General features: G+C 48.3%; 1 protein-coding gene across 1 annotated transcript in view; it reads left to right on the forward strand.

Annotated features, from left to right (window-relative positions):
* CD276 (CD276 molecule) overlaps positions 1-8620 on the forward strand; it is a 42958-nt gene extending 34338 nt beyond the window's left edge. Inside the window, exons 5-8 of the mRNA XM_033167291.1 lie at positions 2250-2390; positions 3761-3799; positions 7101-7136; positions 8036-8620. Coding sequence (XP_033023182.1) covers positions 2250-2390; positions 3761-3799; positions 7101-7136; positions 8036-8058 — 239 coding nt within the window. The 3' untranslated portion in view covers positions 8059-8620. The remainder of the gene's footprint in view (positions 1-2249; positions 2391-3760; positions 3800-7100; positions 7137-8035) is intronic.
* Positions 8621-19459: the final 10839 nt, after the last annotated feature.

Here is a 19459-nt window from a genome sequence, read left to right on the forward strand (position 1 = left end):
ACCCTGTAAGGTAGGCTGCTGGGAGAGAGAGTCACTGGCCCATGGTGAATTTTGATGGTTGGGCAATGTCAGGTTTTCTGGGCATCTTAGAGTTAATGATGCAAGAGGCGTTCTGATCCTGGGAGCCTTGCCCACTGTAATACGGGCACTTTTCCTTTGTCTAGAAAAGGGGAGGTTTGGTTTCACTTTCCCCTTAGTGCTTAGTGTGCTTTGTCCAGTGTGCTTACTGCTGAATGTGTTTGCTTTGCTGCAGACATGCAGCTCGAGTCTGTAGGACTTCTGTGTGTGCTACTAAATAAAGCTACGTTAGTTTAGTAGCACTGGTGTCTGTCGAGTTATTTCAAGACACCACGAAGAAGCAGACCTCAGCAAGCCATCCTGTCCTGCATTTTACTCTGCTACTGAAGAACGCTCAGAGCGCAGCGAGAAGTGTGCCTGGGCACCATTGATGTCAGAGAAGATTGTAAATGTGATTGATTGCAGTGCCGGTCAGCAGCACCACTTGGGTCAAAGGTTTTATGACCCAATACTACAACAGGTGGCGCTGTGGGTTAAACCACAGAGTCTAGGGCTTGCTGATCAGAAGGTCGGCGGTTCGAATCCCTGCCATGGGGTGAGCTCCCGTTGCTCGGTCCCAGCTCCTGCCCACCTAGCAGTTCGAAAGCACATCAAAGTGCAAGTAGATAAATAGGGACCGCTCCAGCAGGAAGGTAAACGGCGTTTCTGTGCGCTGCTCTGGTTCACCAGAAGCGGCTTTGTCATGCTGGCCACATGACCCAGAAAAACTGTCTGCGGACAAACGCCGGCTCCCTTGGCCTATAAAGCGAGATGAGCGCCGCAACCCCAGAGTCGGACACGACTGGACCTGATGGTCAGGGGTCCCTTTACCTTTACCTTTACTACAACAGGCAAGGATGTTTCCCAGGTCCCAGGGCCTGATGCAAATATCATTGTTAAGTGTGGGGTGATTGCAGGCTGGACAGCGCCCGCCACCCCACTACCTGGGGATGAATTGGCCAAGTGAGAAAAATAGATCACAAGGGGGTGGGGCCTGCAATATCCTCCTCCCCCAATTCTCCAAACGCTTGCTACTCTGACCTACACCAGAGTGACACCAGAGTTGTCAGGCAGGACAGTGACCTCTATAGTCTTCAACTTGCTCAGTTGAAACAAAACAAAACAAATAAATCCTTCCAGTAGCACCTTAGAGACCAACTAAGTTTGTTTTTGGTATGAGCTTTCGTGTGCATGCACACTTCTTCAGATACACTGAGACGGAAGTCACCAAACCCTTAAATACAGTGAGGGAGTGGGGAGGGGTTTAAGACAGAATCAGATAAGTGTTGGAGTTGCAAGGAGGTTGAGGGAACGTTCTTTCATATGTGGTGGACCTGTAAAATGGTAAAAGGGTATTGGGAAATAATTTATAATGAATTTTTTAAAAAGGTGTTACTGGAAGGAATTTGTTTATTTTGTTTTGAAAAAAAATCACTTTTCAAAACAACAAACAGAGTCCTTTTTGTTGGGGATAATTCGGATGGAAATTCCTAGGTGTCAAAAAGGGTTATTTGTGTATGCCACTACAGCGGCCTGTGTTTTGTTAGCTCCAAAGTGGAAAATGAGTGAGGTCCCAACTAAAGAAGAATGGCAGCTTAAACTGATGGAATATGTACAACTTGCGGATCTAACTTATGGAATAAGAGAACAAGAAGAACCTTCGTTTAAAGAAGATTGGAAAATGTTTATTGAATATTTGGGGGAAAGTTGTGTACACTTGAAAACGTTGGCAGTATTAAGATAAATTCAACAGTGTAAATAAGTTTTTATGGATGCAATAATGGAATACTGAATTATATAGTTTATATAAAATATGCAGGGATTTATGTTATGCAAAATGAACCATGGAAAGAGAAGAAGGGAAGTCATGGATATTTTAAAGTTGTTTAAATGAATATTCTAAATTGTAAAACAGAAAATTTAATAAAAATTATAGATAGATAGATAGATGGATGGATAGAGTAGCAAAGCAGAACATCTTGCACAAATTCTGCGGGAATATTTTCATACATCTTAAATGGGACGTCTGTTAGGATCTCCTTGTCTAAAGTGAGATCTGGTATGTGTGCAGATGACCTTGTGGTACCCCAGTGGATTTACCTGTTTCCCTTCAGAGACATTTCCCTCCTTTGCTTTCCATCAGTGGCACTGACAGAGACTTTACCATCTTCTCCCTGTTTTCTCCTTTCCAGGTCAACACCTCCTGTTTCCTGCTGTGGCTCTCTGGGTGACAGTAGGACTGGCCATCTGCCTCGTCGTCCTACTGGTTGCCCTGGCGTATGTGTGCCAGAAGAAAATTCGTCAGAGCTGCAAAGAAGAGAGGGAGAGAGCTGGTATACATAAATATAATCAAAGTGAAAGAATGTCTTTGTGCAAGTCCCCATTGGAGGGTTTGCAGCGTTGCATCACAAACCTGGGTTTGCATGAAGTCATGGCAGGGGAGGGGAGCACAAGGGACAGTGTGGCATGGGACCAAGAAGGACGAGACACTGAAATTTTGGTTTAAAACAATGGCAGAGGATTGAGTAAAGTACTATGGGATATTTGAGGATGCCACATCCTTTATCTCCCACTCATGAGACAGCCGAGGAATGGAAGATGCAGAAGTCTGAGTACAGCAAGTTGGGAAAGATGCTGAAAGGAGAAAAAAAAGAGAGGATGTTTTAAACAACAGCAGATGTTTGAGTAAAGCAGGGATGGAAGGACACCGAGAGGGGGAAATTGTGATTTTTAAAAGTGGCAGATGTTTAATAAGAGTGAGCAGGGTATGAAATTAAGGGGACGTGGGTGGCGCTGTGGGTTAAACCACAGAGCCTAGGGCTTGCTGATCAGAAGGTTTGAATCCCCACGACGGGGTGAGCTCCTGTTGCTCGGTCCCTGCTCCTGCCCACCTAGCAGTTCGAAAGCATGAAAGTGCAAGTAGATAAATAGGTACCGCTCTGGCGGGAAGGTAAACACCCATTTCCATGCACTGCTCTGGTTCGCCAGAAGTGGCTTGGTCATGCTGGCCACATGACCCGGAAGCTGTACGCCGGCTCCCTCGGCCAGTAACGCCAGATGAGCGCCGCAACCCCAGAGTCGGACACGACTGGACCTAATGGTCAGGGGTCCCTTTACCTTTACCTTTACCTTGGGATGAAATTGAGGAGGAAAGTGGCAATTTAAAGCAAGTTTTTAGTACAGCGAGAAGGGAGTTTGGAAAGGCTCTGTTGTGTTAGCTTCTTGGTGTTAGTTTCTGAGTTGTACCCATTTTTTGCTATTTCTCGTTGCTAAAAGTGGCTTGTTTGCTTGTTAAAAAAACAACCCCTTCTGTAGTGTGGACCAGCTTTCTCCTGCATGGTGTTACTAGACTACAACTCCAGTGCTATTTTTCTAGGAAAAAAGAGGTGCCGGAACTCACAATGAAAGCTTCCCTTGTTCCTTTATAATGGCAATGACACCCACCTGAGAGGTGGCAGAATTGTGTTCTGGCAATTTCCGGCTGGAAAAAAAGCCCTGCCCATTGGCAGGGGCTGATGGGAGTTTGAGTCCCACAACAGCAGGAAGACCATATGTTCTCCCTCCTTGATGTGTATCTTCATAGTATCAGTGAGTCCAGTACTACACAGCTCCGCCTGGCCTGATAATGGGGATATTTAACCACTGGATGGCAGTGTTTGGTTTTTATTTTTTAACCTTCCTTTTTTGCACTTTTTCCCCCCAGCAAGAGAGGAACAGGATGAAGGAGAAGGATCCAAGACAGGTTAGTCGGATTTCGTATCTTTCTGGCAAGAACTCTGGGGTGTGTCGTGTGCTAACAACTATAGCTTGCCAGTTTACGGATCCCGGCCAATGTGAAACTGCGCATGGGGGGGGGGGGAGCAGCCGGTCTCTGATTGTATGTTCTGGGCTGAAAAGTCTAAAAAATAAAACAGTGGTATCTTGTTTCTCAAACGCCTTGGTACTCAAACAGTTTGGAACCCAAACACTGCAAACCCGGAAGCGTTCCAGTTTGCGAACATTTTTCGGAAGCCGAATGTGCTCTGTTTTGAGTGTTACGCTTCCGATTTGAGTGCCACACTTCCTTTTTGAGTGTCACGCTGTCTTGTTTTTGCTATTTATGTTGCGTTTTTGTTTTTGCGGCTTTTTTTTGTTTTGTTTTTGTGACTGTGCGGAAACCTGTTCAGCTACTGATTGATCGATGGATTGTGTGGCTGCAGCACATGGGTTATTGCTTTCATTTTATGGATGAACGGTCTCGTCGGGTAGTAAAATTCATGTTAAATTGCTGTTTTAGGGGCTGTTTTGAAAAGTCTGAAACGGGTCAATCCATTTTGCATTACTTTCTATGGGAAAGCGCGCCTTGGTTTTGGAACGCTTTGGTTTTGGAATGGACTTCCGGAATGGATTAAGTTTGAGAACCAAGGTACCATGGTAGTAGCAGAGTACTAGATTGGGTCAATATTATTCCTGTTGTTCAGGCTAGGAGTTCTGTTGAATTTGAAGCTGGATCAGCCCATATTTTTCCTTCTATCTTCAGTGTTTAGGCTAGGGCTGCTGTTGCATATGTAGTCGGAATGGTACGACACATATTGCTTTCTTCCAACACGGAGTGCTTTGAGAGCATCACCACCATGGATGCTTGCCTAAATCAGTGGTAGAGCTCAGGCTTTGCATGCAGGAGGTCCCAGGTTCTATCCCCAGCATCTCCAAGTGCACCTCTTTATTTTGCCTTCGACTGCTGAGATATATACGACCTCATCTGCACAATAGGGGTTTCGTAACAACGCTCAACACCTTTTGCAAACTACAGTTCCCAGGAGTCTTTGTGGGGGGGAACCAGGGCTGTGTTTTGAGTGTGATGATAATGCTTTAAATGTGTGGCGCAGATGGGGCCTATATTAGGACGCACTCTATTCTTCTGATGTAAATTTAACAGATTTTAATAGGGTCTCTTTATGTGATTGTAACCCACCCTTGTGAAGGAAAACTTAGAAATCCTATAAATTGCACAATAAATAAGCTTGAGTGGTGGGAACTGTGTCGGAACCCTGGAGAGCTTCTGTCAGCTAGATGGACCAGGGGTCTGACTCTGTCCAAGTCAGTTTCTTTATGTCCCTCCCACCCACCGATATTGACTTGGAGCAGAGAATTCCCTGATATGCTGCAGAAAGATCTCAGCCACGCAGGCCTCTGATAAACTGGATTATCATTTTAATAAACTGTGATAGCTGCACTCGGCTGTAATCAAATGGATTAATTATAAGCCTGGTGATTCCCTTTATCTGCTTCTGAGCACAGCAATAGACACGTTGCTGGTTTCTAATCTTTCCTTGAGAGTGTGGAGGCTTCAGGCATCGTTTTCTACCTGTGTGACTGCGGTATTCGGAGGGGGGAGGGAAGCAGGCAGTGAGGTTTGCAGATTTGTCCCCCTCCTTTTGAGAAGTACTCCTGTCGTGCTTCACACCCACAAGGATGCAAATTGAGGGTCCATAGCTCTGTGGCGGAGCACACAGGTAAATTCTCCGGTTCGAAGGATCTTCAGGTAGCAAGTGGTGGGAAAGACCTCTGTCTGGGAGCTGCTGCCAGCCAGAGCAGGAAGCAGTGGGCCAAAGGAGCAAATAGTCTGCCCTTGTGGGAGGCAGTTTTCTGTGTTCCTACCAGATTCCATTTTGAAACCTTAGCTTCTCATTCTGCTCCTGTGCACCACATACCGTAATTCATTACCTTGAATCACAGGCGCTGCATTGCCCCCAAGATTGGGGGGAGGGGGGCGGCGTGTGTGTGATGTCATCCGTGTATGTGATGTGTGCGTGATGTCACATGATGGGCTTGAGGGCATCCTGATCAAGTTTGCAGATGACACCAAATTGGGAGGGGTGGCTAATACCCCAGAGGACAGGATCACACTTCAAAATGACCTTAACAGATTAGAGAACTGGGCCAAAGCAAACAAGATGAATTTTAACAGGGAGAAATGTAAAGTACTACACTTGGGCAAAAAAAGAAAGAAAGGCCCAAATACAGGATGGGTGACACCTGGCTTGAGAGCAGTACATGTGAAAAGGATTTAGGAGTCTTGGTAGACCACAAACTTGACATGAGTCAACAGTGTGATGCAGCAGCTAAAAAAGCCAATGCAATTCTGGGCTGCATCAATAGGAGTATAGCGTCTAGATCAAGGGAAGTAATAGTACCACTCTATTCCGCTCTGGTCAGACCTCACCTGGAGTATTGTGTCCAGTTCTGGACACCACAGTTCAAGAAGGATACTGACAAGCTGGAACGTGTCCAGAGGAGGGCAACCAAAATGGTCAAAGGCCTGGAAACAATGCCTTATGAAGAACGGCTTAGGGAGCTGGGTATGTTTAGCCTGGAGAAGACAAGGTTAAGGGGTGATATGATAGCCATGTTCAAATATATAAAAGGATGTCATATAGAGGAGTGTGAAAGGTTGTTTTCTGCTGCTCCAGAGAAGCGGACACGGGGCAATGGATTCAAACTACATGAAAGAAGATTGCACCTAAACATTAGGAAGAACTTCCTGACAGTGAGAGCTGTTCGGGAGTGGAATTTGCTGCCAAGGAGTGTGGTGGAGTCTCCTTCTTTGGAGCTCTTTAAGCGGAGGCTTGACAGCCATCTGTCAGGAATGCTTTGATGGTGTTTCCTGCTTGGCAGGGAGTTGGACTGGATGGCCCTCTATGATTCTATGATGTCATCTGTGTCTTCCAATGCCATGCAGACTGAACCGGTGCAGCCTAGTCAGGAGACCCCCTTTCCACTTTCTCCACCCCACAGATAGTTTTGTGCCCCTGTATCCTGCACTTTTCTGAACCTTTCCCATCTCTGAAGCAGCCTTTCTGAGTTGGGTCTGGGGAGGGAGGGAGTCTGCTGTCTCTCTGGAGTGGGGTACGGCACACACGTTTGGGCTCCGCGAGAGTTGTAGACAGAAAGTCATATTCTCCACGATTCATGCTACTCTGTTCAGTACATTTGCTCAGTGTTACGCCCTAGGGCCTAATAATCTCATGTGCCGTGCTCTCTCTTTCTCTTCCCCCTGACAGCTTTGCAGCCTCTGAAGAACACGGAAAACAAAGAAGGTAAAGGAAAGTCTCCTCTTAGTGGTTGCTACCCGTGTGTTGAGCTGCTTTGAAGTGAAAAGCAGCACTTTGCAGTCAATGTGCAGATTGTCACTTCCACAGGTCCAGCGTGATAAGTGCACCCTGGCAGAGCTAATAACCCCCAAATCTTTGACCTCCTTCTTTGCCACCTCCTGATGGCAGTAGTGATTGCCTTCTCTGCCCCACTTGATGCCAGAGTGAGGGCAGGAAGCATTGCCGTCTGTCTGAATTGGCTTCAGTTTTCATTGCAAAGCCAACTCAGCGTGAGAACATATTTTGGGTAAAAAGAGAAAAAGTGCCCACACGGTGGAGCCCTGCTGCAGAACCGACTTTGTGTGTGTGATGAGGGGCTGTCTGAAACCTGCAAATGCAGCAGTGAAGTTGGGTGGAACCTTCCCCCTCCCCTCATTCCTCCCCTGATCTCTCTCTCATCTACCTAGTCCAAATGTTTAGAGCCAGTGTGGTGTAGTGGTTAAGAGCGGTAGACTTGTAATCTGGTGAACCAGGTTCGCATCTCCACTCCTCCACTTGCAGCTGCTGGGTGACCTTGGGCTGGTCACACTTCTTTGAAGTCTCTCAGCCCCACTCACCTCACAGAGTGTTTGTCGTGGGGGAGGAAGGGAAAGGAGAATGTGAGCCACTTTGAGACTCCTTTGGGTAGTGATAAAGCGGGATATCAAATCCAAACTCCTCCTCCTCCTCCTCTTCTCTCATCACTACATAACGCATCAGCAATGGGCTTCTGAACATGGCCCCATAACTGCTTCACCTTGTAATTGGCCTGCAGGAGAAAATGTATACACCTCCCCTCTTTTTTCAGTTTGGTCAATCACCCATTTTCGGTGTGGTTTCATTTACTCCCCTCCTTTTCTTTCCAGACATTGGAGAAGAAATTGACTGACCAGAATTGGAAGGGAAATGCAGTTGTGCTACCACAAGGCTCACATTGGCAAGCTGTGATCCTGATCCTGATCCTGATCTTCCATCAGTGGACCGGCGAAAATGTGACAGATGCAGCATGCACAGAGACCTTTCACCTGGTGCCTGCTGCAGTTTGCTGATTTTTTGGCCATGACCAATTGCCTTCTCCCCCCCCCCCGCCACTTCTCCACAAAGCTACAACCCTGTCCCCTGTCCCCGTGAGACTCTCTTCTTCCCATTAGAAGCAGATTGTCGCTTACTGATGACATCCACCCACCGCCAGCCTCCCAAGACTGGGATGCTCTGAGTTCCCATTCCATAGCCTTACTGGGATGCTCCCAAGAGTTCAACCACCAATGATCCTGCTTGAATGAGAGTAATTTTGGACAAACCACGTGTACTGTAAAGAAAAGGGGAGAACTCACAGATCAACTTGCCACTCTAACAGAGGAGATCGTGGCACTCAAAGCTGTTTTGAGGGTCAGTTTTCAGTTGGATTTGCTTGTAGGCATGCCACCTGACCAATTTTAGATCAGCACGACTGGCTTGTGTTGTGTTCTCTCTTATGTTTGCTGGAGGGTGGGAAATGACCATTGACTACATCAGTATCTTTATAATGGGCAGGGAGCCCCTTTCAACCTGAGGGCCGCATTCCATTCATTCAGGGTCCGCATGGCCCTGCTGGATAGGGCTAGGAGCAAAAGTGGGAAGGGCAATGAATGTAAAATGTAACTTTCTCGGCTAGTTTCACATGCACCTCCCTGGCCTTCATCCAGAGAAGGAAGAGGCACTGCCAGAGAGTTCCAGGGCACATTTCACCCAGGAGAAAACACACCAGTTAGATGTGAAGCAAGGACACTAGGGGTGTAACGTGGAGAGTCCTGGGGGCCAAATAAAAATGACTGCAGGGCCACATTCAGCTCCCAAGCCTGAAGTTCCCTAACCCTGCTTTTTAACCTAACGGCATAAGTCAAAGTCGCAATCTTTGATGGCTCCACCTAGACGAGTGTTGTCAGGAAGCACTGCTAGGGAAGATCTCTGCTGTAGATCCTGGAGAGATTTGGATCCTTGGAATCAGCAGTGCTGGGCCGGGTGGACCAATAATCTGACTCAATGTGGGAGAACCTCCTATTTTCCTAACTGAGCATAACAAAGAGATGCACGAGAAGGCATTATGTTTTTTTTGAAAAGAAAAACCATGTAAGGTGAATTGCTCTTTGAGGTCTCTTGGAAGAAGGGGATAAGATTCAGCACTAAGTCCTGCTGGATGAAGCCATGGGCCCACCTCAAAGGCCTGTGGGAAGCAGGGCAACCACAGCACTCTCCCCACATGTGAGCCTCAGCAGTTGTTTCTCAGAGGCTAAGTCCTTGTGGCACTGCAGGTAGAAGCATAGCAGTTGCAGCCAGAGGCCCTTGAGAGGCTTCTCCATGAATTTATCCAATTGTCTCTTAAAGCCTTCCAGGTTGGTGGCCACCCTTTTGTCTCGTGGCAACAAATTCCATAGTGTTCTGTGTCAAAGTCACTCCTTTTGCCTGTCCTGAATTTTCCAATATTAGCTGAATGATGGCCTTGAGTTTCTAGTATTATCTTTGTGAAGCTCGCCTTCAGGTGTCGGTTTCTTCTCCCTATCACCCTTCCTTCCACAGCTGGAAAACAATCACAGGCAAAATGGGTAGCCTCTTTCCTGAGCTGAAATAGGAAAGTGCCTTTACTCAAACAACGGCCCCACTTGCTGAATGGGGCTTACTCTCAGCCAAGTCCGCATAGCGTTTCAGAAATCATCTCCCCTTTACACCTCTCAACTCAAACCCAAAGCCTTTATTCTGTGGAACAGAAATGTTTCAGAATTGAGCATGTTTCTGTTCCGTTAATGTTTCCTGTGCCTGGGGCAAAACGGCATATTGTGAGGTTCCTGAAGGTGCTCATATGATTTTAGAGCCCACTGCAACCTCCAGCTGCTGTTTGCCATGTCTGGGAGCAAATCCATAACTCTGGGGGGTGAGTGGAATTTGCAGGGATCTTGTAATATTACAGTGGTGCCTCTGGATGCGAACGGGATCCGTTCTGGAATCCTGTTCGCATCATGAGCAGTCCGAAACCCGCAGCGCTGCTTCTGAGCACGTGCGGGTCACGATTTGGCACTTCTGCGCACGCGCGAACCGCTGAACCCGGAATTAACCCATCCCAGTACTTCCGGTTTCAGCGCGTTCGTAACCCACAGTGATAGTATCTAGAGGTATGACTGTAGAGGCAAACAAGGGGAAAACTATATGGCAGAGCAACTGCTTTGGCCCAGCAATTGGGCTGCTGCCTCTTCCTCTTTTGAGAGAGAGACAATTTCCAGTCACTGTTGACAATGGAAGACTTTGCAGCCATGTTTTAAGATTCCGCTTTTGGTTTGAGCATTGCAACACAACAGGGTATGGCGTTTTGTAGGCACCAGGGTAGCCTTATTTTGCCTTGTGCTTTCCTCCCAGTTAACCGCCTGGTTCACTGGAGTTAAATTTCTTTGTTTTTTTTTTTCAAGAGAGGCTAAAAGAGAACATTCAGTTCTGTCTCTTTGGTGTTTTTTTTTAATATATAAAAATACTGGACTGAAAATGGATGGCTAGTCATGGTACTAGCGAGGGGGAATCTGCTGGTCAGATGGCTCCCCTCCACCCCATAAGCTGAACCAAAGAGTAAACTTGGCTTTATTGCATTTCTGATTAGATTTCCACCCAACATAGTCTACACTATTTAGCATGTTATTTGCAAATCTGCAGAGATCTGGTTTATTGGGGAGGGCAGGGTTGCATTCTCCCTTTTTATCCCAACCCCCCAAAGCCAGGGTAGCTGCCATGGTGCTTTCCAAGTGTTTGGAACTACAGTTCCCATTGGCTCCAGCCAGTGCGTTCAAGAATGATGGGAGTTGTAGCATGGCAACACCTAGAAGGCACCGTGTTGCTTACCGCTGACCAAAGAAGTTGAGTACAGCTAGGAGACACTGAACACTTCAGAAGTAGAGTAGGTATTAGAAAGTTTGGGATAGAGGCTGAGGCAGGGAGGGTGTGCAGTCTCTGTTGAACTGTGGACCGCAAGATGCATCAATCTCACACTTCTTGCTTTCTAGGTCTAATATTTTCTGGGGATTTTCTCTCTCTCACTCAAAAGGGCTTAGGAACTTGCTGTGTGTGTGTTTTTTTTTAAATAAAACACATTTGAACTTTTTAAATTAATTAGCTATTTAAAATGTTAGAATTTGGAGTCCTTATTGCCTCTGGAGAGATCTAATAAACATTTGGTTCTTTGGGGGGAATGTTTCCTTTGTGCATGATAGAGGTGTGAGATACAGTGGTACCTCGGGTTACAAACACTTCGGGTTACAGACTCCGCAAACCCGAAAGTAGTACCTCGGGTTAAGAACTTTACCTCAGGGTGAGAACAGAAATCATGTGCCAGAGGCACAGCAGCAGCAGCGGGAGGCTCCATTAGCTAAAGTGTTACCTCAGGTTAAGAATGGACCTCCGGAACGAATTAAGTTCGTAACCCGAGGTACCACTGTATCTGAAAAGGTTGGGGAGGGGGGGTCAATGATTTTCCTGTCCAAATATTTCTGTGGGGTTCTTGCCCATCCTCTTGGCCTCAACGAGTGCATGATCTGAAGGCAGGTCTGATCCTTACCATCAGAGGCAGGTACAGTCGGCCCTCATTCCTAAGAAGAGGCTGTCGTCGTTTCAGCAAGTGCTCTCATAACAGGAAGATTTGTAACCATGGATGGTGATGCAGTTTCAACACAAAACATCCACCACTCATACCACCAGGGGCATCTGTTGCCCCAGGCGCAGAATTGTTAAGGGTGCAAAATTTCAACAACCAGTGCAGACATCATAATAATAATAATAATAATAATAATAATAATAATAATAATAATAATTTATACCCTGCCCTCCCCGGCCAAGACCGGGCTCAGGGCGGCTAACACCAAATATATGATACATTAAAAACACAAAATCAAACAATTGGTTAAAATACAATTCAAAATCACATTTAAAATCAGAATAAAATTAAGCGGGAGTCCATGAATCACAACCATAGGGGTAAGTAATATTAAATGTTCACCAGGCCCGGCCACCCATGCTGGTCCCATATGGGCCTCCCATTACCCCCCTCTGTGCAGCTCTGGGCACTGGCAACCCACGTGGTGCCACTGCATGCCATTTTCTTAACTAAGGAGTACGAGATTTCTCAGTTTGAGCAGGTAAAAAGATTATGGGGTACTGTTCATTACAATTTTTTCGTAATTGGGTGTTTTATATTTTTGGGGTGGGGGTAATGTATTCTTGCCTGCTCGAGGACTTGAAATTCAACATTAAAGTTGCACGGGGTGGTTTATTTTGAATGCCCACCATCGCAAACAATCTGAATGAGGCCATTTTTGCAAGAGCACCCAGGCTCTGTCTGGGCCTCTCATGCACAGCAAGCAGGGCCTGCTGACAGGCAGGTGGCAGAATCAGCTCATCTGTTGGATGAGAGAATTCAAACTAGAGCTGAGGCAAATTCAATCGGGGAAGGAAAAGCTCTTGGGCAAGCTTTGCTATCTTGAATTCATTTCCAAAACCTTTTGCGTATTCCCACCAACATGACTCCCCTCCCCAGAAAATGTCACCAATTATGGATGATGTGGGATCATGTATAATTTAGGGGTAGAGAACCTTGTTCATATTGAGGGCCGCAAGGGGAACTTTTCAGGGGCCACATCCCAGTGGTGCATGGGGCCAGAGGCAGAAGTGTCTCTTACCTTTGTACACTAGGCTACATTTCAGAGAGGCAAAAAGATTCCTGCGTTGCAGGGGGACTTGTCAACCATGGCCAGGAAAGCGTTCTTACTGAGACTGGTTATAACCTGTTAAAACGTTGTAATTATCGTCTTCAGCACGATACATCTCTTTGAGGATGCACATGTTGTGTCAAATTAGATGTGACTTTAAGCACATGATTCAGAAACACAAACTGGCCACATATTTCCATTTACCAAAAGGCTGCTGTGATCTAAATTGGGAGAGCAGCACAGAGCAAAAAGAGTTCAACCCATCTGCTGCACCTCAACCCTGATTTGGGTTGGGGCTCCTGTGGCTGTTTTTTGTAAAGAAAGAGATGTGACGAGTCCAAGCACCATTTTTATTTAAAAAAATGTTGTGCTTCCAAAAGTAAAATGGATTAAATGTCCTGGAGAGATTGCAGTTCTTTTGTGTCAACGAAGAGAATGTGAGTTGTGTTTTTTGGGTGGGTGGACTCTCTTTTCTAGAAGTCCTGCTTTTGGTGTACGGAAATTTGGAACTGATGAAGCTTTCTCCGTCATGTATATAAATGGTGAGGAAAACTTCATCTGTCTGAAGTTAATGTGAAGGAATACTCCCCAGTGCTCAAGGCCCTGAAATCAAGATACACTGTGTCCACAGCATTCCCCTGATCCACCAAGCTTGTACAACAAAAGAAATGAGTTACAGGTAGGTAGCCGTGTTGATCTGCCATAGTCAAAACAAAATAAAATAAAAAATTCCTTGCAGCAGCACCTTAGAGACCAACTAAGTTTGTTCTTGGTATGAGCTTTCGTGTGCATGCATACTTCTTGTCTGGCATGACTTGTCTTTGAGAAACCCATACTGGCTCTTAGGAATCATAGCATTCTTTTCTAAGTGCTCACTTAGTCCAGTGGTGGCTGGGCTGCTGCTGCGCCACTCTTGGGACAAGGGGGGTTTGGGAGGGTGGGGGCTGCCCCCTATCTTGGGTTGGGGGGACTGGGCAGCAGGCTGCTCCTTCTCTTGGTATGAGGAGGGTTTGGGGGCTGCCCTTTCTATTGGGGGTGACATGAGTGCTGCTCCTGTTGGGGGGTGCTCCTGGGGGAAGCTGCCCCCTTCTCATGGGGGGGGGGACTTAGGAGAGGAGGGAGTCGGGAGGAGCTGCTTGCCCTCAGGGTCTTCCAGGCACCCTCTGGGTTGAAAGGGAGAGAAAAAGAGAGAGACTCCATTCATTCATGACATTATTTCTGTACTGCTTTGTCTCTCTCTCACACACATATTCATTCATGGAAGCTGTTTACAGCAATCCAAGCCATAGAAGGATTAAAGACAGGCATGCATTAACCCTTTGTAGAGGGCTGTGTCATCCTCTTGTCATGAATATAATGCATGGGGATAAGTGCATGCTTACAAGTATACAGAAGCACAAACACAGTCCCATACCCTGAAAGAATGCACTACAGAAAAATGGCAGTTGCCCTTTGAATTTTAAATCCCCTTAGGAAACAGCGGTCTCTATAGGAAAAACGGCATAAGTAGCAGGTCGGGCTCTGCAAAAGGGCTTGTCCACACCTCAGCCATCAAACAGCAGGGTCCAAAGCAGAGACACACACCTTGTGGAAGTTGTTGTTATTAAATGTATTTATTAAAGGTATATACTGCCCTTAATCCACAGACCACAGGGCAATGATAACATAAAAATGCAATATAAAAGCACAAAATGCATGAGAGGAACATGAACAAAAAATAAACCACTAACCCACCCCCACCCTCATATAATTAATAACGTTAATTATGAAGAACAACTCAGGATTATGGACAAATTAGACATGCTACCATTTAAATTGAGACATCTACGAACATGTACCCAGCCCAATCTTGAAGGAACAGATGCAATGAAATCCCTTTGTGACAATGTGAAAACTGATTCTAAGATCACTGTTGATGCAGAGGTTGAAAATATCCCTGCTAGACACAGAATAAATATCCTTGCTCTGGCAAGGAATGACTAGCCCACAGATGTCTACAACCACACAAACTCAGTAGCCCATTGGAATCAGCACAAGACACGGATGCTGAAGAGCAGGAGAAGATGTGAACTGCCCAATTTCGCAATAGCAGCGTTTTTTGGGGCACCACAGGTTGTTTAGATCCGCTAGATTAGAAGTAAAGCACTCTGAGCGTTCACTACGTATCTTGTCATGGAACATGGCAGGGTGGATGAACAAATTTGTTGATCCTGAATTTATTACTTATAGGCAATCATTTGATTTACTGTGCCTACAAGAAACTCGGCTAACAGATACCACCAGCATCCATTTACAAGGCTTTAAAATAGTGTCCCGCCCAGCGGTTAAAACAGGTAAATACAGATGTGGAAGTGGCGGTGTGGCTGTCCTCTCTCTTGCGACACACAAATGGATATAAAGGAGCTGAAATTAACAAATAATGGTTCTATCCAGACAGTATTAGTAAACCTCCCTAAAATGAATTCATGTATCTGCTTAAATGTATATACCCCTCCTAAACACATAAGCCATTATGCAAAACAAGTCTGGCAGGATCTGGAACAAGCGCTACAATGTATTGAGGAAACATTCCCAACAGCAGGGGTTTCATTATGTGGGTGTTTGAATGCGAGAATGGGGAGGGGGGGGTAATGACGAAATAAGTAGATGATGACAATATTCACACCACAGACAGATCCTCACAAAATAGGATTATCTATAAATATGGGCAAATATACTTATATATCCCAGAATGCCCCAACCTGCTCCGGAAGCACCTCCTGCTGAGGAGCCAATGCAAATGGGGGAATATGCCCTCATCTGACTGTGGCGTTTGCCCACTCATTATGGGGATGTCGTACTGGAGGATAGAGAGAAAGGGTTAATAGGCTGACCAATAAGAAAGCCCAGGGGCGGAGTCTAACTGTGTTTAAGTCCTCAGAACAGGTGTTTTGGCAGTTAGTTCGGTTGGGAATAGGGAGACAGTTGGTTCGGTTGGGTTCTTGTGGGTGGAAGGCATAGGAGTCAGAGTGAGTTAGAGAGGGGGGGGAGACAATCAGAGAGAGAGTGAATCGGACTACAATATTTCAAAATATTTAAAACCTGTTTGCGTTAATAAACTAGATTCTTTGTTAATACGTTACAACCTGACCAAGTCTGAATATATTACCGGGGAGAACCTCGTTGGTGGCAGTGGATTAGTGGTGGCACAGGGACAATAGTCTGTGGAACGACCGGGGGCTCTGTGTGATCGCCACACTGACACTGGCTGAGAACGAAAGGAGACGCAAAGAGGGACTGTGTCTCCACTGTGGAGGCCAGGAAGATATGGCAACCACATGCCCATCAAAGACGGGGTCTTGCTGCAACAAGAGAGTCCACTGCTGGCCGATTTTGACACCTTCAGCCAACAGCTCCAAGCCATGTACACGGACCCTGTGAGGACCCAGACTGCCAACCGCCTGATCCGGGAGCTGAAACATGGAAATCGGTTGGTGGGGAAGTATGCCAGTGAATTTCAGCTGCTGGCACAGGAATTGGCCTGGAATTAAGCAGCTCTAGTGGACCAGTTTCAAGAAGGGCTTTCAGACCCGGTTCTGAATGAACTAGCCTACACAGAGTGCACGGCAGACCTGCAAAACCTGATTCACCTGTGCCTCAGGATTGATGGACGCCTACAACAGCGCAAAGCCCAGGGCAGGACCCGTCTGGTGGCACCTTCACCAGGGGGTTCCATGCTCCAACCCGCTCCAGAAGGGCCTCCCACTGAGGAGCCACTGCAAATAGGGGGAAATTGCCCTTATCTGACACCGGCTGAGAACGAAAGGAGACGCAGAGAGGGACTGTGTGTCTACTGTGGAAGTTGGGGACATATGGCAGCCACATGCCCATCAGAGAGGGGGTCTGCTCCCTGCCGGGGAAGTGGAATCCCCCTGACTTAGGTGGGCTACTAAGCCGGGGTCTGGCCTGTACTATACTAGTATGCCTCGCCCCACACCCTCCAAGCACCTGGTGGTGTCCATTGTCCTGACAGCTCCAGGGAGACCAGCCCTACAGACCTGGGTCATGATAGATTCAGGGGCTATGGGCCAACTTCATGGGCATGTACCTGGCAGGGAATCCACAGAGATCTCATTCAGCCACCTCTTGTGGTTGATGGCCTGCTTTTGGCCTTGGGACCGGTGACTGGGGCAGCGGACAAGCTGTGCTTGCAGGTGGGGACTCATAGTGAGGAGGCGGAGTTCTATTTGGCTTCTGCACTCCATTTCCCCATTGTGTTGGGCCTGGAGTGGTTGGAGGCCCATGATCCACACATCAGTTGGTCCCAGAGGACAATCAGCTTTGGTGCCCCGGGCTGCGTGGGCCATGTCTGTTTGGCACCAGCAGCCATGGTGAGAGTGATGGATGCAGCTGTGAGAGTGATGGATGGAAGACAGCATTTCGGACATGATATGGGCACTTTGAATAACCCCAGCAGGGACAGGAGGGGGACGGAGGCGGTCTGCTCTTTTTTTAATACCACTTTCTCAGTGGTGGAGAGACAAGGCGTCTCATTTGTTTATGTCACTTACACCCCACCTTACCCTCCAAAGAGCTTAAGAGGGTGTCCATGGATTCCCTCCTCATTTAATTCTCACAACAATCCTGTGAGGTAGGCTAGGCTTAGAGGCAGCAACTGGCTGCCACCTCCATCCTCCCCTGCCCAAGGCAGTGGATGCTTGTGAACAATCCCTGCTCCGGGGGGTGGGGATTGCACTTGTGCTCCTGCCCTGCTGCTTGTGGGGCCCCCTGAAAACAGGCTGCAGGTCTGGCTGGGCCCCTTGGGCCTGATCCTGCTGCAGAGCTCTTTGGATGCTGTGCTTTTCTTTTTGTCCCTTCTCCCTCTGCTCCTGACCTACCCAGGAAGAAGCGGAGGCCTGGGCCAGCCACAGAATGGGGACCCGTCTGGAGGGGAAGCAGACTTACTATGGATCTTGAGGAGTTCTCGTAGGTCGGGGAAAATGAGGGCCAGCTCCTCCTGCGACAGGAGTTTGTTTTTATATATTGGCTGGTAAAACAGCACAGTCAGAATGTGCAGGGAGCTCAGATGGGAGGCCTCTGTCATAAACAGAGGACAGAACGGGAAGAACGTCAGGTAGAGGCTGAATCCCAGAAGGGTCTGGAAAAGAGGCAGCTAAAACGGGCTGTTCTTTCTAAAAAGACAGGCTCTGCCTTACAAGGAGAGATGGATCCTGCTCTCCTCCTGAACTGGGAGAAAAGCCCAAAGAGTGGCCACTGGTGGGGCGCCTTTTCCAGTCAGACCGTTGATTGTCCTGGTCCAAAGTGACCTCCACACTGACTGGCAGGGGGCTCTCCAGCGCCTCAGGCAAGGGTCTCTCCTTCCCAGGCCTTCCTGGAGATGCCACTGCACTTGAGGCTCATGCAGGCAAGGCAAGCTATGGCCATTTGCCAGCCTGGGCACCAGGAAGCACCCCATGGCTCTGGCGCTTTTAGGGCAGCGTGACTGGTGTGGCCCAGTGGCGGAGGAAGGCTCCGTGCTACCCGTGGTGGCAAAAGGAAATGCCCCGGGTGCGGGGCGTCGTGATGTCACATTGTGACGTCATGACGGAGTGCCGCTGCCACTTCCGCAGCCCCCTTTTAAGCCGCAGAGCGAAAAGGTGGCTTGTGGGGCTGCCGAGCGCGATCGGCGGCTCCCCGCCAATCGCGCACAGCAGCCCCACGAGCCGCCTTTTCATTCTGCGGCTCAAAAGGAGGCCGTGGAAGCGGCAGTCTGACGACAGAGTGCGCCTGCGCGAAATGTCGCGCAGGCGCACTCTGTCGTCGGGCCGTGCGCTGCCGCTCCCAGGGTGACGGAGGGAGCGGCAGCGCATGGGAATGGTGGGAGGGGCTGCCGCTTGTCACCCCCACGCGCCGCCGTTTGCTCCGTTGCCCCGGGAGCAGCAGCACCGCACACACCGTGCGCTGCTGCTCCCGGGGCGATGGAGCGAGCGGCGGCGCGTGGGGGTGACAAGCGGCGGCCACTCCCCACGCTGCCGGTCACGCCGGGAGCAGCAGTGCTGCACGGATGGGGTGCTCGCTCGGCCGTGCGCTGTTGCTCCCGGGGTGACGGAGGGAGCGGCGGTGCATGGGAGTGGCGGGAGGGGCCGCTGCTTGTCACCCCACCCTCCCCTGTCACCCGGGGCATACCGCCCCCACGGTGTGGCTGCATTCGGTGCCACACTGCAGGGGGTGCCAAAACAATGCTTTGGAACAGAGGCAGCAGTGGGCCTTGTTGGGGGGGGGGGGAAATTGCACAGGGTGGCACTGGAATTTGAGAGCCCAAAGTCCACCACTGCCATTCTGGGTCTTGTTTGGAGAAAAATGATCTCCTGGCCATTTTCCAGCACTCAAAAGTTCCAGGCTAGCTACCCTTGGGAGGGAGAAGGACCCACTTCCCAGCAGATCTCCCAGGCACTCCCTCCCTCCCCATGCTTTATGAAAGTGAAGATCCCCCTGGACTCCCTTGCCCAATATTTCTGAGGGAAACCTGAGGTAAGAGCCACAGAAAGACCCTCCTTACCATGGATGGCTTCCTGCCGGAGGACCTCCCGT

Source organism: Lacerta agilis, chromosome 13 (genome assembly GCF_009819535.1).
Source record: "Lacerta agilis isolate rLacAgi1 chromosome 13, rLacAgi1.pri, whole genome shotgun sequence".
In the NCBI taxonomy this organism is placed as follows: domain Eukaryota; kingdom Metazoa; phylum Chordata; class Lepidosauria; order Squamata; family Lacertidae; genus Lacerta; species Lacerta agilis.